Genomic DNA, 22,570 nt, shown 5'->3' on the forward strand with positions numbered 1-22,570 from the left:
ATGATGGTGGTGGGTGGTCAACAGAGTCCAAAGCTACAGGGAAGTCAAGAAGGATGAAAAAAAACATGGAACTGGATGATCACTGGTGACGGAACAATTTCCATTGAGTAGTGGAGACCCAATTGCAAAGGATCAGGGAGAAGGTCATGAGGAAATAGAGGCATTACTATAGAAAACTTTTTTTTTAAAGTTTAGCAATGAGGGCAGCTAAGTGGCTCAGTAAATAGAGCACTGGCCCTGGAGTCAGGAGGACCTGAGTTCAAATCGGCCTCAGACACTTGACACTAACTAGCTATGGGATCCAGGGCAAATCACTTAACCCCACTGCCTAGCCAAAAACAAAAAAAGTATAACAATGATAGAGAGAATAGGTATGGGATAGCAGTTGGATAGACTGAATGAGTCAAGACTTTGACCCAAATTTTTTAATATTTTGGAGATTTGAGCAAGTTTGCAGTTAGAAAATAAATTCCAGTAGAGAGGAGAGATTGAAGAGACATGAGGGAGCAAGGTCCTGGAAGAGGCAGAAAGGAATACAATTAAAGGTGAAAGCGGAAACAGTAGCTTTGGCTTGTGGCAGAGATATTTCTTTTTCTGTGATCTGAGGGAAGGATGAGGAAAAGGATCTATTGTTTTCCTGAGGTATTGCAGAGGAGCATCACAGAGAATCTCTCTATCCTTGTCAAACCTAATGACCACTTCTGGTGATTCATTTGGGGACAAATCATGTTGCAAGAAGGGGCTTAGAAACCTTGCTAAATATGATGAAGGATGTCAGATGGGAATAGATTTATGAAGGAGAGAAGTTGGTTAGGAAGGAGCTCTTTGAGAATGAGATCTGGAATTCTGGACCATAGCTAAAAATGCAAGAATAATGAGTTCTTATCCAGCGATGGGGCAAACCTAAGAAAGATTGAGAAGAATGAATTTGTCTCAAGTCTTGCAAATGTAATCAAAGGGATTTTAAACTAATAAGGAAGAATAGATAATAAAAATGCCTATGGCTATCTATCCAGGAGGAAAGTAGCTATGGCGTAGGAAGACTAACAATATAGATGCACTAAAATTTATGAGAGAAAAAACTCAAGAAAGAAGTCAGCAATTCAACCCATAACCTCAATTGTCATTAGAACAAATCAAGAAATTCTTATTTGCTTTATATTTGATAGAGAGAAAAAGAGTGAGAGAGAAATAGAGATAGAAAAAGAAAGAGGGAAATAGAGCCAGAGACAGAGAGACAGAGACAGAGAAAGGGAAGAGAGAGAGAGAGAGAGAGAGAGAGAGAGAGATGTTGCTGAAGAGGAGATGATAAGAACCTAGTGAACACTCTACCTTAAGAATTTATAATACAGGGGCAGCTAGGTGGCACAGTGGGTAGAGTACCGGCCCTGAAGTCAGGAGGACCTGAGTTCAAATCCGGCCTCAGACTAAACACTTGACACTTACTAGCTGTGTGACCTTGGGCAAGTCACTTAACCCCAATTGCCTTAAAAAAAGAAAGAATGTATACAAAAGAGAAAGAAAGCCAGGCATAAACTGACATATGCCTTATGTTTTGCTACAGCAGATTTCAAAGAGGTGACAGAAAGGATAGGTAGGATCCCTTGGCCTAAAATTCTAGGATGAAATTTTGATGATATAAAGAAAACCAATTCTGATGAGGAAGAGAAGAAGAAATTGTCTAAAGGGAATGATGTTGCTACACAAAAAACTCATTGACCAACTTAGATTTTAAAAAGAAATGTGCAGTAGTTGGAAGCGAGGGCAGGTAATGCAGAATAATAATGCTGTTCAGCCATTTCAGGTGTGTCTGATTCTTCAAGGCTCCATTTGGGGTTTTCTCGGCAAAGATATTAGGGTGGTTTGCCATTTCCTTCTCCAGTTCATTTTACAGATGAGGAAACTAAGGCAAACAGGATTAAGTGACTTGTCCAGGGTCACACAGCCAGTAAGTGCCTGAGTTCAGATTTGAACTCAGGAAGGTGAGCCTGACTCTAGGCCAGGTGCTTTATCCACGGTGCCACTCAGTTGCCCCACAGTGCACATTTTGTTGTTCAGTCATTGTCAGTCTTATCTGACTCTTCATGACCCCATTTGGGATTTTCTTGGCAAAGATAATTGGAGAGGTTTGCAATTTTCTTCTTCAGCTCATTTTACAGATGAGGAAACTGAGGCAAACAGGATTAAGTGACTTGCCCAGGGTCACACAGCTGGTAAGTGTCTGAGGCCAGATTTGAACTCAGGAAGTTGAGTCTTCCTCACTCCAGGCTCGGTATTTTATCCCCCACACCACCCAGCTACCCATAATAGCTAACATTTATGTAGTCCTTTAAGGCTAGGGAGTTAAGTGCTATTATTATTCCTATTTTATAGTAGAGGAAACTGAGGCTAAAAGAGGGTAAGTGATTTGTCCAGGGTCATATAGCTGATAAACGTCTGAGGCAAGACTTTAACTCAGATTTCCTTGACTCCGGGTCTAGCCCTAAAGCATGGTGTGATCCTTTAAGAACAGTTACCAGAGTCATTAGAACTCAAGGTGAGCTAAAGCTGAAGAGAAATGCGAAGGGCAATGAAAATGGCTGGGTTTTTTTTTTTAACTATATTGGGATAAAAAGGAGAGTTAAATGTTCCTATAGGACTAGGGGTGTGCTGGAGCCAGCTCAGACCAGCTCTCCAAAGCCAATGTTAAATATTCAGTGTGAGCATTTAAACTTCAGAAATTGCCAAATACTACGAATCAGGACTTGATTTATCATTTTGCTGATTGTCTAGACTTAAGAAAGTTATGGAGAAAATGTAAGTGACACAGATTAAATTTTAAAAGCATATTGTCTATACTTTTTTTTGGTCAGATAAATAATTGATGGACTCTGATAAACGCATACTATTTCCACTTTAATTTTGTGTGTGTGTGTGTGTGTGTGTGTGTGTGTGTGTGTGTGTGTGTTTTCCTTTTGGTCTGTTTCTTCTTTTACAACATGACTAATATGAAAATGTTTTACATGATTGCACATATATAACCTACATCAAATTGCTTACCTTTTTAAGAAGATGGAAAGGGAAGAAAGGAGGAAGAAAAATTTGGAACTCAAATAAAATACTATTTTAAAAAAAAGAAAATTGATCAGCTAGAAAGCATTCAGATGAGGGTGACATGCCTTAAGAACATGCCTATGAAAACCAGGTGAAGGAACTGTGGATATTTATCTTGGAGAAGAGAAAATTTAGAAGCGACATGATCATTGTCTCTAAACATTTGAAGGGCTATCATTTGGAAGACAGTCATTAGCATAGAGATGGTAATTATATCCATGCGAATGACTTATGTCCTATTATTGGGTTTTGATGACTTTGGAGGAGAGAGTGAGGCTGAAGACTTTGTGTAGGGCTGCCTCACTTAAATTTAATTCACCCGCAAGTCAAGACATCACCTGTGATGCCACTGGTCCTCTCTGAAAACAAAGGATAAACAACAATTTGATAGAGAGAATAGATTTATCCTACTTGATTTCAGGGGGTGGCTAGGTGGCACAGTGGATAGAGTACTGGACTCTGGAAGACCTGAGTTTAAATCTTGGCCTCATACACTTATTAGCTATGTAATTTTGGGTAAGTCACTTAAACCTGTTTGCCTCGGTTTCCTCATCTGGCAAACCACTGTGGTATGCTTGTCAAGAAAACCCTAAACGGGGTCACAAAGAGTCAACCATACTGGCCCTAGAGTCAGGAGGACCTGAGGTCAAATTCAGCCTCAGACACTTACTAGTTGTGTGACCGGGGCAAGTCACTTAACCCTGATTGACTTTAAAAAAAAAAAAGTCAGCCAAAGTCTCAAAACTTGGTTTGAGAAGCACTAAGTTCTAAGAGGCAGATTTAGGCTTATTGTAAGGAAATACCTTCTAACAATTAGACCTGTAGGAAAGTAGAATGTATTGCTTCGGGAAAGTAATGGGTTATGGTTTGTGGTGACTGGCACTTGAAATGTTTTGAAGCAGTTCACTATGCAGAACAAGATAAAGGTGGAATAGAAGAATGATTGAGTGGTAGCCAGGGCTCAGTTGAGGTTATGTACCATGACTTTGTAGCCCAGATGTGCTCTCTCTGTCAACTGAAAGGAAAGGCAGGCTGAGGTCACAAATTGCATGGACTAAAAACAGATATTCCAGAAAGAGAATGTTAATCATAAAAACTCAAAGAGCTTGCCCTCTGCAAATATTTACCTCATCCACTAGCACTGCAGTTTCTTTCTTGGTCTTTGCATCAGAGAAGGAGGGATTTGCTGTATACACGTTGAGCATTCGTTCCAGGCCTGAAAGGACATCCATGCAGAGCATCAATATACATCCTGTGGTACTCTACCCCTAACACATAGAGTCAATTGATACTTAGCGATGATATAGTAACAATTGGAATTTTTTAAAAATCTCAACTGCAGTTACTTTTTAAACCTTTTTGTTGTTGTTGTTAGCTTTGGTTTGGGGGATTAGATTTATGATTTCATCAGCATAGAGAGCACCAAGCGTAGAGCCCCCTTCACAATTCAGACAAGCCACTCGTCCATAATCTATAGTTATAGAGCACTGTTTGGCAACTGGAGATTAAGTGACATGCCCAGATTCACATAGTATCAGAGGCAGACTTGAACCCAGGTCTTCTGATTTCATGGCCAGTCCTTTGTACACTCTGCCATGCTGCCCCTTCATTTACACATTTATGATCCATTGACTTATTTTGACCTTAACCAAGGAAGTTTGAGGAATTCTAAATATTTGACTATCCATGTGAACTACTCAAAATGTTCACTTATTTTTGTTGTTATTTTGAGCAAAGATTTTGATTTTGTTGTTACTGTTTTAAGAAAATAACTCTGACATGGTATGGTTGGCTTCTAACATCCTGGCAGCTCTCCTTGGGTCAGATATTCAAACTACTCAACATACTTAAGTCACAAACTTCTCATCAGTTACTGGATCAAAGTAAATCATTAACTACTGCTAGGCCTCAGTTTTCTTATCTGTAAAAGGAAGTGATAGCACTGGCTATCCTCCAAGGTATCTTCCAACTTTAACTTCCTAGGTTCCATGATGCTAAATGTTGACCCAGGAGCCAAAACAAGACATATGCTGATAGAACTACTGAATAGCAAGCCACCCCCAGTCCACAAATAGTAATTTCTATCCAGTTGCATCATACAACTTTTTTTTTCAGGTAAGTGATTTTATTCCATTGATTTCTACAGTGCCTAAGGTCCTAATTAGAAAAACTGTTACCTTGTGTAGCAACGTTAGATCCAGTTAGCCACAAAATATTACTCCTTTCCCCCCTGATTTCAGAAATCAATTCAAAAGCTTCCCCTCTTGAATTGGCAGTAGTGGTATGTAGTGAAGACCACCCTGTGATGTCATCAGTCCTCTTCAAAAATGAAGGACGAACAACAAACAGCCGAGGTATGTGGGAGTACACAACTAGACCACAAGGTTACCTTCAGTTTTTGCTCTCTCCCTTCCTTTTAAAAAAATTCTTTTCTAATCTTACAAATTGAGTTTCTCATAGGTGTTCTTTAATGAGATAATTTTTCTCAGTTCAAATCCAGCTTAAAACAAAATGGTAAATCTCATTTCTTAGCACAGTACTTTTCCCCACTGGGTCACTCCAAATGATAATTACAAACCTTCCTTGTCTCTTGAGGCTTTTTCAATATCCTCCTGCAGTCTTGACAATTTTGATTTTATTGAAGACTTTCGTCTCTCTCTATCCATCCCGTTTTCAGGATCTTCTTCCTGTACAGAAAATATTGAATGTATTACAGTACTGATGAGAAAGGAGAAAGACAGGAGATTCTTTTTCATACCATTGCATTATACCCATATTGACTATGTTTGGTTTGAATTTGTTTTTTTTAATTTTTTTAGGCAATTGGGGTTAAGTGACTTGCCCAGGGTCACACAGCTAGTAAGTGTCTGAGGCCAGATTTGAACTCACAAAGATGAGTCTTCCTGACTCCAAGAACTGCACTCTATCCACTGAGCACCTAGCTGCCTTTTAGAGTCCTCAGGATCCCCCATTTTATCACAGAATTTCTGGAAATGACATTGGCAATGTTGCCTGGAAATATATTTTCCTTTTATTGGCAAATGTGTTTTTTCCCAAAAGAACCACCCAATCACCAGGGAGCAGTAAACTACTGGATTAAGGTTTGCCAGTGAATGTTGCTTCCTATAATTCCGTACTTACAAAGTAATCAGTCAATAAGAATTCAGATTTTTCCTCTGTAGTTGAAATTGCAGTGTCTTCCATTAAAGTCTTAATGTCTTTTTCAACATCAATCTTGCTGATGGCACAGTGGAGTTGGGTGTGACCCTGTGATAAAGGAGGAAAGCAGGATATCAGTGGTAAGTGAAGTAGAAAACTTCTTGCCTTAAGCATAACTAGAGACAAAGAAACTTCAATACTCACAGTGGTCAAAGTTTGTCCGAAAATGGAAACATGTTGGTTGTATTGGTTTAAGATATTACATAGCAGTTGAATTCTTTCCTTCTCCAAGTCTAGGACATTCTAAAAAACACAATAAAATCCAATTAAGTTAGACATGAACCAATAACGGTGCCAGGTTGATATAACATCACACTGAGCATTCTGGGAAAAGGAAGCACTACTCAGTCATCATAATGCCATTGAATGGCTCATAAAACTCCCGTCCAGTGGAGATTTCCCAGGGGTTGAAAATGCTTCCATGACTGTCTCATGGATCCACCTTTAAGATTAGTATACCTCAGACACTTTTTTTCAGGTTCCTTTGGGTCCTGCCATATTAGCCACCTGCCATATGTTGCCTGGGAGCCACAAAGCAGGTGAAAGGAGAGGAAAGCAGTAATGGAGAAAGTAGAATTTCCATAAATCCAAAGAAATGGGGTAGAAAAGACATGTGATCCTTGATTGAATCTATGAAATTCATTTTATCAATCAATTGGTAAATATTTACTGAGCATCTATTATATGAAAGACCCTGTGTAACGCAACTTGGAAGAGATGAAACTTAAGGCATGGTCCCTGTTTTCAGCTGGGTGGTAGAGGAATGGAGTGCTGGACTTGGGGGCAGCGCCAATTCAAATCCTTCCCAAGACACTTACTATATGACCTGGGCAAGCCGCTTAACCTCAGTTTTCTCATCTATAAAATAGGAATAATAACAATAATATCTACCCCACAGGGTTATATACATATGAAATATCACATGTATAGTGCTTTGCAAACCTTAAAGTGCTATGTAAATACTAGCTTTGTTATCATTTGTATTATTACAACCTTGTTACAACCCATTTAGTTGATAGTAATACTCAGAGTAGCAGTAAGTTCAGGGTGTTTGAGGGCCTAGGGCTGGTTTGAGGGGTAGGTGGAATATGTCAACCTAACCAGTGAGATTTGAAGGGAAGAAATTCCAACCCCAAAATATCTCCTTTAGCAAGATAATTGCTAAGGACCAGATTTCTATGTTGAGAAATTTATTTTTTTAGGTTATTAGGGAATAGGTTTCTGTTAAAAATTGGGTCCTTAAAAGGAGTAACACATTAAGCCTTATAAATTATTCATACGTTGGCATGAATAAGCAGATTGGAGCCTTTTCAGTGTGACAGGAAAGTGGCTCCTTGTAGGATGAGACATGCAACTGGTGCTTTTTCTAGGGTGGAGGATGGGGAAGGAGGACCAGAGCACTGCCTAGGAAAGGCAGGCCTGGGAGAGGGGCCATAGGGAGGCTTTTCGAGAATTTATGAATTTATGAAGTGCCTGAAGGTCAAGGGAGGATATATTAAGTGGGGATAAAGGGATCACTGAATGTGGAAGGGGGAGGGTGCCCAAGACAAAATCTCTGACCTTCACAATTCATTCCTTTAGCAAAGCTGGACTGGGCTGTTCCTGGCTTATCATAACAGGAGTTGCTTAGCAATGATATTTTTGTTTTGCATAAATATGTGGGCTATAAGACCATAACAGGTTATTGAGGAAGACAGAAAAGTGTAAAAATATATCCTTAACTTTCTGAGGTTGATATCATGGGAAAGGTAGCATGATGTAGTGGTTAGAATACCGGTCTTGGACTTAGGAAGACTTGGGTTCAAATCCTTCTTCAACTCCAACTAGTCTTTTCTTTGTTTCTCACATCCAACCTCTCATTTCCCACCTCCATGCCTTTTCCCTGGCCATGTTGTTTGGCTGAAATGCACTCACTTCTTAATTCCACTTTGTACTATCGTCTTCCTTTAACATGCAGCTCATTCACCATCTTCTTCTCGAAGCCTTTTCTGCTTCTCCCAACCATTAGCGTCCTCCCCACCAACTACCTTGTATTTAGCTAGTTTGTATTTATTAAACTTGAAAATAATAGCTGGCATTTATATAGTGCTTATAAAGATATATTATCTCAGCTAGGTGGCACAGTGGATAGTGCTAGGCCTGGAGTCGGGAAGCACTGAGTTCAAATCTAGCTTTATGGGTGACCCTGAGCAAGTTACTTAACCCTCTTTGCCTTAGTTTTCTCACATGTAAAATGAGCTGGAGGAGGAAATGGCAAATCACTCCACTATCTTTGCCGAGAAAACCCCAAATGGTGTCATGAAAAGTTGGACATGACTGAAAACAACTAAACAACAACAAAATCTCATTCAAGATATTAAATGTGAAGCATTAATTTTATATTTATGATGGAGACATATGTATGTATGGGTGCTTGTGTATATATGTATGCATATTCATGTGTATGTGTTATTTTGTTATAATAACTCTTGTTATTTCTCTCAGTGGCACGTGAGCTCCTTTTGAGTAAGGATTATTTTATTCTTTGTACTTGTATTTTCACTGGAGAAGGAAATGGCAAATCATTCCAGTACCCTGCCAAGAAAACCCCAAAAGGGGTCATGAAGAGTCAGACAAGACTGAAACAACTGAATGACACAACAATGATGCATATCCCTAGCACAATGCTGGTACATAGTAGGCACTTGATAATATCTGGTTGGTTGATTGATTGATCCCTTCATCGATGCAGATTGCAACCCCTTCATGCCTTGGTGGATGGTTTCTGTATGATTTTGTGGCTTGAAAAGTTCGTCAGTTGGTTCAATCTTCTGGCAAATCGGCTTACTTGCCCTTCACTTGGCTGGTCCTTGGACAACAGAAATATGTTCCATCACTTAGCCTAAGCTTTCCAGCATGTCAGGACCTGAGGCCCTGTTCTGAATAGTGGCCCTTTGCTCTTTTATGTGAGTATATTATATGCATGAGGGCAAGTATTAAACTTTGTGACAATAAAAGAAATCTGATCATTAATTTTTTTAAAAAAGAGAGAACTTGGATAATCTAGGGCCATCTACCTGTCCTAATGGTCTACTATAAGCATCTGTACCAAATAAAATTTAAATTTAAATTGGTGCCAAGAGACTTCTTTGAAACCCTGCCGAAGGTGAATCAGCAATGCAGTTTCAGGAGGGAGCTGTGTGTTTCCTGTAAGACACAGAATCCAAATTCCTTTGGTCACAATTGTTTCCAGAAACTTCTCAGGCACCATTCATTTCTTTGTGTGCTTTGCTGTTGCTCAGATTAAAAAATGTCTGGGATCAGGTAACAGAAGAATCACTTAGGAGAATAGGACTAGGGATGATAAGATCATAGTCTGACAGTGTAGAGATCTTGTTATTATAGTTCAGTTGTGGCAAAGAGACTGTAGTGGTTTGCCATTTCCTTCTCCAGTGGCAAATAAAAGTTAAGTGACTTGTCTAAGGCCATGCAGCTAGGAAGTTTCTGAGGTTGAATTTGAACTCAGGTCTTCCCAACTCCAAGCCCAGTGCTCTTATCCGCTGTGCCACCTAGCTGCCCCTAGAGGTCTTAGAGGTGATCTAATCTAACTCCTTCATTTTATAGAAGAAGAAACCAAAGCCCAGGGAAATCAAGTGACTTCCTCCAAGATACTCAAGTCAGAAATGGCCAATCCAGGATTTGAATCTAAGTGCCCTTATTCTAAATCCAACTTTTCCATGTGTGTACACACACACACACACACACACACACACACACACATTTCTTTTTCAAGGAAGCTTATCAAATATAAACATACCTCCTGACTAGGAGATTTTAGGATTTTGAGTTGGAAGGGACCTTAGAAATCATAGGTTGTCTGGACCAACATCATTTCACAATCATATTATTAAGACCTTAGAATCTTGTATATGACTCTGCATGTACACGTTGTCTCTCCCATTGGATGGGAGCTCCATGAGGGCAATGGCCATTTTTGCTTTTTCTTTGTATCCCTCCCATAGTAAGGAACTCAAAAAATCCCAAAAATACAAAAGAAAGGATGCAGCAGAATGGTCCTAATAAATGCTTCTTAATTGCTAATTAAGTGCATGCTTTTTGTTTAAAAGCAGAAATCAAAAAACCAATTCCTCCTATCTCTTTTGTATGCTTTTATCCTTTCCATCTTTCATATCCTACTTTTCTTTAAGTTCATCTTTCTCCTTAACAAAACTTTTTGTTCCTTCTAACCCTTCCAAAGATACAGTGAGGGAGTCTAATTAAGTTTAATTTGGGCCTCATTTCCCCTCTCTTCTTTTCTCTCATGTCCCAAGCTTCTTCCCTTACTGCCCCAATATCCCTTAGCCTTATTAGGACTCCTACTCCTTAGAAATAACTTAGCACTGCTCTGATCCTACAAAGCAAATGAAGAGTCCCCAACCAATAATATTGGACTTGACTAATAAATATTCCCAACTAATTGTACCACTAGGGAAACAGAAGCAAGGAGAAGAAATGCCATTTGTCTGAAAGTCATAAGGCCTATCAATAGCAGAGCCTACGGTAGAGACCACAAGATTAATCAGAGCCTAGGGTAGAAACTGGTGCTCTTAGCTACAGTTCTGATCTCTGGTTGTCAAGACTCTATCAGTAGGCCCCTAGGAAGAAAATCATCCAATGTATAACTTGCCTGATAGCAGTTTTGTAAAGTGGCCTCCCATTTGAGTCTGGTTGTATAACCGGCTATGTTTTTTTGGTAATAGCTTTCATCTTCCTTTGCCAGCTTCTCTGTTGATTTTTTAAGTTTATTGAGCAGCTAAAAAAGAAAAAAAGATCAGTTACATTTTCACTGATATATTAGCAAAGCACTTTGCAGTTTTGCAGGAAGAATTCTGTTTGGTCCTGTTAGGTGGTGTTTCATAGATAGGGATAGGGACTAGGCCTGAGGTTTCATTGAGATAGGAACTCTCAGAGTAGGAAACTTCCTCTGCCAATTCAGGTTGGCATCTTATTTGTAACTAACTCATGGAGGTGTTTTCCCAGATAGTAGATCAAGATCTCAAAGTATTACCTGTTCAATGAATATGATATAGTGAAAAAAATACTGGATATGGAGGCAGATTTTGCTGTTGTTTTGTAGTGTCAGTTGTGAACAACTCTTTGTGACCCCATTTGGGGTTTTCTTGGCAAGGATACTGAATTGGTTTGCCATTTACGTCTCAACAACTTCTTTTACAAATGAACTGAGGCAAACAGAGTTAAATGATTTGCCCAGAGTCACAGAGTTAGTAAATGTCTGAGGCCAGATTTGAACTCAGGACCTCCTGACTTCAGGCCTGGCACTCTATTCACTCTGCCACCTACCTGCCCCTGGAGACAGATATCCTGAATTTAATTTCAGACTCTGCTACTAACAATCTGCATGGACCTTGAGCAAGCCAATTTACCTCTCTATGCCTCAAACACCTCACCTGTAAAATGAGGTTGTTGGACTTTAGCTCTAATGCCTCTTCTATCTCTAACTCCCATACTATACTAAATCTCTCAGTTAGTGACCGTGACCATATACCTTCTCTATCCTCACCCCCTCAGCCCTCCCAGCTCAGGGAAGGAAGAGAAGACCAGGATCTGAGAATAGAAAGGGAACTTAGGAAACATCTGGTTCAGTCTCCGCCCCCAGCTCCCCACTTTGTAGATGAGGAACCTGAAGCTTCTTCTGCACCCCAACAGAATATGCAGTAAAAACAATAGCTGACATTTACGTAGCATTTTAAGGTTTACAAGGCACTTCACATGTGCTATTGAACTCTGTTCAACTAGGCCACTATCAGTATTATTATCATCCCCCATATTACAGAAGATGAAACTGAAAATCAGGAAAGTACCTTGCCCATGGTCATGCAGGGAGTCATACTGGTAGGACAGGTTTCTCCTAACTCCATATTCACATTCTCATTTTTTTCTAGGTAATATTTTCATTTTTTATTGTTATTTTTATAATATTTTGTTACATTATCTATAGTAATATTTTATTGTTATCATTGTTTATTTTTATTTTATGAAATAATTTTCTTTATTAATTATTTATATAAATATTATAAATACAAAATTATAAAATATGTATTAAATATTTTATTAAAATATTGTTTTATTTATTATTTTTTAATTTATGGAATTAAACAAGCATTTCCATAACATAGTATAATAAAATAAGATGATTGCACATGAAACTGCAAATCTGTTTTGTACAACTTGCTATTCCACATTCACATTCTTTATGTTACAGGGCCTTTCAAATCTCCCTTACCCTCCCCCACCCTCCTTAACACCACGAGACCCATGAGACATAAGAAGGCAGGGAAATTGCTGGTGTTTCAGCGTCTCTTAGAAGAGGATAATATGAAATGCTTCCTCTAAATGCACAGATACAGTTTAAAAGCTTTTCAATCTCACCCACTTTATATTTAAGAACATTATGAGTGATGCTATGTAGTAAAGAACATTCATCCAAAAAGTTGAACCTTAACAACAGATGCGATTTCTCTCAGGCTCATTTTGTTGTTTTATTTCATTTGCTTGACAGTCACTTGGGTGGCCTATAAAAGACATAGTGGTGAGGCAGCTAGGTGGCTCAGTGGATAGAACTCCAGCCTTGGAGTCAGAAGGACCCTAGTTCAAATGTGACCTCAGACTCTTGATACTTACTAGCTGTGTGACCCTGGGCAAGTCACTTAACCCTGATTGCCTCACCAGAAAGCAAAAATAATAACAATAATAATAAAAAAATAAAATACAGAGTGGGTTTCTAGAGCTCAAGTACCCCAAACCACCCTTCCCTTCAATATACAGCTTCCTACAGGAGGCCTTTCCTGAAACCCCTGGGTGTAAGTACTCTCTTCCTCTTGAAATGATTTTGTATTTATTCATGTACATGTTGTATTATTTCATTACAATGGAGACTTCTTAAGGGCAGGAACTGTTCTGTTTTTATTTTTATATCCCTCCTGACTTTGTTGTTGTTGCTGTTCAGTCATGTCCAAATAATCATGACCCCATTTGAGATTTTCTTGGCAAACACACTAGAGCAGTTTGCCATTTCTTTCTCCAGTTTATTTTACATATGAGAAAATTGAGGCAAACAGGGTTAAGTGACTTGCTCAGGGTCACACAGCTAGTAAGTGTCTGAGGCTGGATTTGAGCTCAAGGAGATGAGTCTTCCTGACTCCAGCCCTAGCACTCTATCCATTATGTCACCTAACTGCCTATCCCCAGCGACAAGCACAGTCTTTTTGTGTACATGGTAAGTGTTAAATAAATGTTTGTGGAATCAAATGGAATACTTTTTATCTTCTAATGGAGCATTTGAAAAAAATTAAAGTGTGACCATGGTTATTGTTTGTTCAGTTGTGTCTGACTCTTTGTGATTCCATTTGGGGTTTTCTCGGCAAAGATACTGTAGTGGTTTGCCATTTCCTTCTCCAGCTCATTTTACAGATGAGGAACTGAGGCAACAAGGGGTAAGTGACTTGCCCAGGGTCACACAGCTAGTAAATATCTGAGTCTGGATTTGAACTCAGGAACATGAGTCTTCCTGAGCATGAATCTCAATGCTCTATCCACTGTGCCACCTAGCTGGCCATGGTGATGTTTGGCTAAATGATTGTTTTCAAAGCCCTCTTGACTAGGTTGGTACTCCCACTAATGAAATCTCAGTCACCTATGAAACCTGAGCTTAGTCTGTCTGCATAATTACTAGGTCCTGAAGTCTTGAATTGCTTCTGTTCTATAAATTCCTATCAAATGAAGCCAGAAAAAGTGAAATACATTTCTTTATGCTCAACTTCTTGCTTGAAGAACTTTGCAAATACCTTCAGTGAGGATTTAAGGATCTTTTACTGAACCAATTCCTTGAAGGTTGAATTTTTCCCCTTCCATTTTTATGGTCCAGAACATTGAGAGCTGTAGGAAGGTTTGGAGGCTGAGGGTGGCTTGGTTTCATTTTTTTTTGTTTGTTTATTGTTTTTCCCCTTGGTGTAGGTCTGTGATTTCATCACTATAGGGCAGTGGGGTCAAATTCAAATAGAAACAGGGTCCATACATCAGGATCTCTGCCAGTGGTATATTGACTTGGTTTTAAAATATAATATTATCTATGTTTTATTGTATTTTATTTATTTTGTTAAAATTTTCCCAGTCATTCAGGTTGCTCCCAGGAGTGCTGGTACATGGGTAAAGCTACCTTTTTGACACATCTGCTGCAGGGATTTATTGGTGGAAGAACACCCTGTCCTGAAGTAAACTAGTCATTTAGCCTTAAAGAGTGGCCTGGGGTAGTTAGGAAGTTAAGGAACTTGTCCCTGGGCACAATTCTGTGGCAAAGGCTTTGTATTCCTCAACCTTAGTGCAGTGACTGGCATACAGAAAGCACTTAATAAATGCTTATTGGTTGATTAATTCTTGATGCCAAAGCTAGTTCTCATACAACCATTACTTTCATGATTAGTTTAGATGAGAAAATGAATCCAATATCTTTGTTCAGTTTGGGGACTAAAAGAGTTACCAAATAAAAGCAAGGCAACACTGCCTCTGTGATCTAAGGAAAAGCTGTGGTTCCATTAGGGGGCCTATTGGAGGAAGGTGGGAGATCATCACAAGCTTTTGTCGAGCCCCAAAGTTGCTAATTCGGGGGAGATTGGGAACTCCATAACTTAAATTCCCCCAACAGTCTTTTCTTTCTATGTTAAGGCACTATTTTTCCTTGCCATAGGATTAGGTAGTGCAGTGGATAGAGTATGGGACCTGGAACCAGGAAGACCTGAGTTGGAATCCAGCCTCTGACACTTGCTAGCTATGTGACCTTGGCCAAGTCACTTGACTTTTCTGTCTGCCTCAGCTTCCTCAACTGTAAAACAGGGATAATAATAGCACCTACCACCCAGAGTTGTTGTGAGGATCAAATGAAATAATAGTTGTAAAGCACCAAGCACAGTGCCTGGCATATAGAAGGTACTTGATAAATGCTTGCTTCCTTCATTCCTTCCTTCCAAACACCTAAGACTGTTACTAGTACTTGGTATTTTATCACGCTAAGGTTCTTTGGCTTTCTCTAAAGCTGTTTCATTGTTCCCTACTTGTCACCCTATGGCCAAGTCTTTAAGTGAGGAAGACTAGAATTTGCAAAAAACTACAACCCTGTAAAATCATACTGACACAGAACCCAAGTTATCGCCAGTACCTCACCAGAGCAAACAGCAGTTCAATTTTGCCTTTGTTTGCACAACATATGAAGACTGTACCTGCACTGTTCCTATTTTCTTCAAGGTGCTCCTTTTTTAATGAAAAATACACAGTCTATTTATTATTTGGGTAGCTAGGTGGCAGAGTGAATAGAGTGCCAGGCCTGAAATCAGGAGTACTCATTTTCCTGAGGTCAAATTTAGCCTTAGACATTTATTAGCTGTGTGACCCTGGGCAAGTCACTTAACCCAGTTTGCCATAGTATCCTCATCTGTAAAAGGAGCTGGAGAAGGAAATGGCAAACCATTCTAGTATCTTTGCCAAGAAAACCCCAAATGGGGTTAGACACGACCATAATGACTGAACAACAACAAATTTTTACTATTTATTGTGTATTAGTTATCTGTCCCCTGACTCCCCCACAAAATAACATCTTTTTAAAATACACATTGAACAAGAATAATTTGGAATCAACCTTGAAAAACTGATAAAATCATAAATAGATTTCCAGGGGGAAGGAGTCCTTTTGCTACCAAGGAGAGTAAGTACATCCATCTCAGGAAGACATCTGGCATCGACACAATTGGCTATGACAAGGTACCTTTCGCTTCTGCTTCTCAGTCACCGATTGCTTGGCACTTTCTACAGAATGGAAAAGAGCTTCATGCTTCTTGGTTTCCACCATTAATTTCTTCTTGGCCTAGAATCAAAAACATCAAAACTTTTAAAAAGAGCAGAATGGTATGTCAAAAGCTAAGCTGCTCTATTTTCAGATTAATCGTGTCTATGACAATAGTTTTAACGACTGGCTAATTTTTGGTTCCTCTTCCCCAAACCTGCCACTAAAACATTACAGAAGCTAACAGTTTGTCCTGAGAATCAGTATATATGTTTTTAATATATTTGGAGCTCTTGAGAAGGCTGTAAATTTTGCTGAAATGCTGAAGGCTGTACAAGGTTCCAAAACATTACTTTAGCGCAAGGTTGTTTGCTACAGAGAAATGCCAGGATGGATGTTGGCTTTCTGTCTTGGAAACCATGCAAAAGGAGGCTATAAAAGTCTCCTTTGGTTCCTTCTGTGCTGCTTACTAATATGCTTAGGTCTTCCTTCCCCTGCCCCCCAAATAATAATAATAATAATAATAATAACAATAATAATAACCTTCTCTTGACCTTCCTATACCCTCAAGCTATTATTTGATATCACTCTTCCTTTACTTCTAAATATCTAAAAAGAGTACAACACTCATTTCATCTATTTCCTCACTGTCTACTCACTACTTAACCCTTTACATTCTGGACTTCAATCCAACCACTCTACTGAAACTTCTCTCTCCAACGTCACCAGTGTCTTCTTAACTAATTGTTAAATCCAATTGCCCTTTTTCAGCGTCATTCTCCTTGACATTTCGGTAGCACTTAACACCATTGACCATCCCATCCTACTCATTCGTCCCTTGGTTCCTATGGCACCTTCTCTTTTAATTTGCCTTCTCCCTGTCTGACTGCTCCTTTCAGTCTCCTTCATTGGTTTGTTCCTCATCTTCCACCCCTAAGCGAGGACTTACAATCCGGCTCTTTTTTTGTCTTCTCTTTACACTGTTTCCCATAATGATCTTATCCATTTACAATGGTGTCCTTTATCACCTTCACTTTTATTTATATGATATCCAAATATACAGCCTTAATCTTTACTTTCCTTCCTGACTTCTCTGCTAGTTCCTCATATTCAACATGATTAAAGCTGAATTCATCTTCCCCTAGAAATCTTTTCCTTCTCCCAATTTCTTCATTTTTATTGGTGATACCACATCATCCCACAACCAAACCATTGCTAAATCCTGTCAACTCTAATTCTCCCGAATCTCTGACATTTATCCTTTCTTTTATACTTCCACACAAGTAGAGAGTTGCTGAGCTGAGATTTGAACTCATGTCCTCTAGATTCTAAATCCATCATCCTTGTACAGGCTTTCATTACTTTCAACAAGTCCCTCTCTACTCTACTCTTTCCTTCCCACAGTTGCCAAAACAATCTTTCTAATGTACAAGTCAGATCATGTCATTCTCCTGGCTCAGAAATCTTCAGTGGCCTCAAAACTATATCATAAAACACAAACTACTACTCATTCTTCCATTCAAAGTTCTCTACAAGCTAGCTCCAATTTACCTTATTTCCAATTAATCCCCTTCATACACTATGTCATAGCCAATTGTGTTCTCTGTTTTCACTTTCTCATTTCCAGGCATTAATTCAGGACATCCCCCTTGGGACCCATGCTTTCTCCTTATTTCTGCCTATTGAAATTCCTTTCTTCTTTCAAAACCTGGCTGAAGTCCTAGTTCTTCCATGAAGCCTTCCACAATTCTGCTAGCTAGAAGTGATTGCAACCATATCCTTGAGCACTTTGTCTGGGTCTCCCCTTGCTTGTCTTGGCCTTTATCACATTTCATTTTGTCTTATACTTATAGTTTTATTATATCAGTCATACCATATATGTGTCATTACTCCCCAGTAGAATATAAGCTCCTTGAAGGCAGGGACCATTTACTTTTTATCTATGTGTACTCATTGCTTTGCATAATACCTTACCCATTATTGATGCTTTATAAATATTTATTAAATGAATTTGTGGCTCCCTTAAAAATTCTATGAGAAGGGAAAAAAATCCTCTGTGTTGCCCAGAATTAGACAACTCTCTTTGAGCAATTAGGTATCTGACAGATGTCCTGTGGAATGACTTGTTTTCTTAAAGGAGAAAGGGTTACTACTTTGGCTGGTATCCTAGGATCGTAATAAATCCACGTGCCAACTTTCTGTAAATCACCTGAGGCTAATAATGCTTAAAACCTGGGCGTGTGTAAAGATTGAGGTTAGGTTCATAAGACCTTATGTATTGTCTATAATCAGTCTGAATGTTCTCTGGAGATAAAATTAGCTGTTAGAGCTTTGTTTGGATAGGACAGTTGTCTCCAATTGTCCATTCCTGAGATAGTTTTGAATTAAATGACTACCAAATGTTTTTTCATTCTAGTTCTAGGAATACTATAAAAATAAATAACCACAGCTCTATCCTCCTTTCTCTTTAGCATTCACCTTGAGAAACAAAGCTGGAACAATTTTAATGTGTATAGTGTCCCTGAAATGTTGCTCAAGGGAGAAAGGATCAATGGTTTCCTTTTAGACAGCTGGATTCAAGGGAGAACACATAGGTCAGTATTGGAGAGAAGCACTTGGTTCTGTAAGCCCTTTATATCCAGATTCCTTTGATTCTAACCATGGAGCAAAATCTCCATCTTCAGAACTTTATGCTTTGCACTTCCACCATGCTTTGCAAAAAATAAAATTATTTACTTAGAAATTGGGAAATTACAAAGTTCTTTAAATGACCCCAAGCCATTCTCTGAAACAAAGAGAAACTTCTTTTTTTAACCCCGATATTCTGCCAGTGATGTCATGTGGCTCTGAGTCATGGAACATTACAGTCTCTGTAGAATCAAAGTTGAGAGTCACCCAAAGGGCAATGAAAAGGCACATGGTGGGTGTGATCAGATTACAACATGTTACAGATGAGGAATTAGGCTTCTCAGGCTATGTGAACGATGCCATCAAAAAATTAAAGAGTTTGGTCACATGGGAAAATGAGGGAAAGCCCAGGTGCTACATTAGGAATGCCAAGAGAATTCAAAGAAGACCCCAAGCATGGTGGTGGACCTTCTATTGTGAATTTATGGGAGGATGTGCATGAGAATTCCCACAGAATGGGGAGGAATGGCCGGGTCGTGATCTGTAGTTTTGGAGGGAATACCCAAGTCTATGAGATCCCAGATCCCCTAAAGAATTGTTTTAGGAAACATCATTAGCTCTTCAGGCCTTATTTCTGGCTTTTTGTCCACTGTGTTTCCACATTTAGGGCAATACTACCTTGCCCAAGAACCTGAAAAAAAACCTTGCCTTTGGGATCATAGATCTAGACCCTCATTCTTAGAATAGAATTCTTTTTTTTTTTTTTTAGTGAGGCAATTGGGGTTAAGTGACTTGCCCAAGGTCACACAGCTAGTAAGTGTCAAGTGTTTGGTCTGAGGCCAGATTTAAACTCCTGACTTCAGGGCCAGTGCTCTATCCATAGATTAGAAATTCTTAAAAAACATTCTTTAGAGAAGTTCCTAATTCCAAGAGTGAGCAATAAGTAAAAACGCTAGTTAATCAGACTGGTTTTAGAGAGTATTTACTGTAAAGATGTTCCTTTTGATTGTGATATGCATTACTCAGTTTGTATTAGTATAATAACTAATTTTTAAGAGCAGTATTTTAACTTATTGGTTCTAAAGAGGTCTCCAATTTTACAGGAAGCATCATAGGAAATCCTAAAAGTAGAAATGATCCCATTATATCACAAAGGAACTTTTGTTGCTCGACACTACCTTTGGACCCCATCTCCTAGGACATAGTTTAGGGGCTCAGGTTTAAAAAATGAAGGTGGAGGTTGCCAACATTGCTTGTCACTACAAAACCTCTTGTTGAGGGTAATGTATTTGGAGTCTCATAGAATACGTTGTCTCATCCTTCTAGCTGTTCTCCCTGTTTCAAACTTCTTCCTTCCTAACTCTACCTTATAACCAGTTGCTAGAATAAGCACCTTCAAATATAATTTCCATCCATCCATCACTGCCCTACCCAAGAACCTGCAAAACCTTGCCTTCAGAATCACAGATTTAGCATCAGGAGGGACATGAACAGTCACCTGTTCTAGCCCCCTCATTTTACTGATAAGGCAACTGAAGTCCATACAAACAACTCACCTTGCCTAAGGACACACAGGTAGAAAGTTGCTACGTTGGGATTTGAAGTCAAATCTTCTGGATTCCAAAGCTATCAGTCTTTCCCCTGTACCACAGCTGCCAATTTTGCCTAGTATTAACATATTACCTACCGTGTTCGTGCTGTCACTACAGCTCAACTGTAAACTCTTGGAGAACAAAGACAGAAGCTTTTATTGATTTACCCCTCAGCAGCCTTTAGTAATGGTGCTATGATACATAAAAGAGGTGCATGATAATCATTTGGAGAATGAATAAGAAAGAGCTTCACTGATTGAGAGGCAACATGGCATTTTGGGGAAAGAAACAGACATGGAGCCAGGAAAACCTTGGTTTGAATCCTGCCCTTGATAACAGGTACAATAACACCTGCACTATCTACTATTGGATGGTTGAGAGGGTCAAATGATATGATGCATCTGTCAAGGGCTTGGCAAACCTTCAAGCACCAGGAAATGTCAACATTTATTTCTGCGATTCACAAGGTAGTGAGGCTTTTTATTCTGAGTAGGGAGTGCCAAGACTCTTGCTTCATGCTATGTACTTATCCTCACATACCCATCCATATCCACTTACCCAATCCAAAAAGTAGGGCTTCAATATAGAATTCAATACAGTACATACCACTGTGGTTCTATTCTGGCATGCTATGCAAGCCAGGAAGAATTAGAAATACATAATCTATTATTAGACTCAACTAAATAGAGGGTCAGTGGGCCAGATGTGTTGCTTTGCACAGGAAGTCAGAGAGGAAATAACTAAGGCCATCTGCAGTCCAGGCCTGTTGGACATGTGGACACAGCAGCAGGTTCAGTGCAGTTACTCTCTTTAAACACACACAAAACCATTCCCCTTTATTTCTGTGGGAGATGGAGATTGAGGGATTATTGGACAGGGAGGCAAATATATACACATCTACTCAGATAAGGAGATGGTTTTCTCTAACAGAATTCTAACATTAATACACAATGTCACATTTATACACACACATACACATACTCTACAAACAAATTTATGCAAAGGTCAATGTGTGGGAACTTGCCTTAATTTGCTGACTCCAGTTGTTAATAACCAGATTCGCCATCTTGTCAACTTCATTATCCAGCTTATTGGAGAGAAAAACAACAAAAGTTTTTCATTTTTAAAAGTGCTTTCTTCTCAGTGAGTCACTATTCTAGCTTCAAAAAGCCCTGCAGGAACTTGACCACAATTCATTGAGATTTCCAAACCCATCAACAGATGCCTTTCCCAAGAAAAGAGCCCAAGTTATCTTGGTTCTTGTGTGTTTTACTGTCTGCAAGATATGGAAAAGATCCAAGTTTTACTCCCAAATAATTTAATGATGTAAGAAATTTTGAAATCTTGTAAAAACTTGAAAGAAATGTGTGTGAATTAGGAAAGGCAGGTAGGTGGCACAGTGAATCGAGAGCTAGGGCACAGAGTCAGGAAGACTCACCTTCCTGAGTTCAAATCTGGCCTCAGACTCTTATTGAGCTGTGTGACCCTGGGCAAGTCACTTAACTCTAATTGCCTCAGTTTCCTTATCTATAAAGTGAGCTGGAGAAGGAAATGGCAAACCACCTCAGTATCTTTGCCAAGAAAACCTTGATGGGGTCACAAAGAGTCAGACATGACTGAGAATGACGGAACAACAAATGTGAATTAGGAAACACAATGATCCTTTTATGATCCATTGGAACATAAGCTCCTTGAGGTCAGGAACTGCTTTTTGTTTTGTTTTTCTGTCTTCTGTAACTACTACAATACAGGATAGGTACAAAATAAATCTTATTGACTTGACTTGTTACAGCATTCCCTGCGATTGCAGTAGGCATTAAGGAGCTAGCGGGCCAGTACATAGAGTACTAGGTATGGAGCTGGGAAGACCTGAATTCAAATGTGACCTCAGACAGATGCATAACCCTGGGAAAGTCATTCTACTTCTATATGTATCAGGACTTATCTACTAAGTCATTTATCTATTTAGTGGCAATTCACATCAGAGGAAGGAGTTTCCAAACCAGAAGTTCCCCCCAAGCAGACAAAAATCAGAGATCCTCTGCATTGTGGTTTCATATATTTTTGGCACTGCCTACTCTTAAATTGCACATTAATTCAGCTTGGATTTATTCTCTTTACATTTGTTGAGTATATACTATTATCTCCCCCATATTAAGTTCCTTGATATTACAGATTTGTTCATTCTTTGTATTTCTCTCTCTAA

General features: G+C 39.1%; 1 protein-coding gene across 4 annotated transcripts in view; it reads right to left on the reverse strand.

Moving 5' to 3' along the window:
* NOSTRIN (nitric oxide synthase trafficking) overlaps positions 1–22,570 on the reverse strand; it is an 88,921-nt gene that overhangs the window by 26,448 nt on the left and 39,903 nt on the right. For all 4 annotated transcript variants that reach the window (XM_027865943.1, XM_027865942.1, XM_027865944.1 and 1 more), the window contains 7 exons: positions 21,389–21,451; positions 16,127–16,225; positions 10,979–11,104; positions 6,457–6,555; positions 6,235–6,360; positions 5,672–5,780; positions 4,221–4,309 (listed from right to left, as the gene is read on the reverse strand). In XM_027865943.1, coding sequence (XP_027721744.1) covers positions 4,221–4,309; positions 5,672–5,780; positions 6,235–6,360; positions 6,457–6,555; positions 10,979–11,104; positions 16,127–16,225; positions 21,389–21,451 — 711 coding nt within the window. The remainder of the gene's footprint in view (positions 1–4,220; positions 4,310–5,671; positions 5,781–6,234; positions 6,361–6,456; positions 6,556–10,978; positions 11,105–16,126; positions 16,226–21,388; positions 21,452–22,570) is intronic.

The sequence above is a fragment of the Vombatus ursinus genome, unplaced genomic scaffold (genome assembly GCF_900497805.2).
Source record: "Vombatus ursinus unplaced genomic scaffold, bare-nosed wombat genome assembly UNPS02014779.1, whole genome shotgun sequence".
In the NCBI taxonomy this organism is placed as follows: Eukaryota; Metazoa; Chordata; class Mammalia; order Diprotodontia; family Vombatidae; genus Vombatus; species Vombatus ursinus.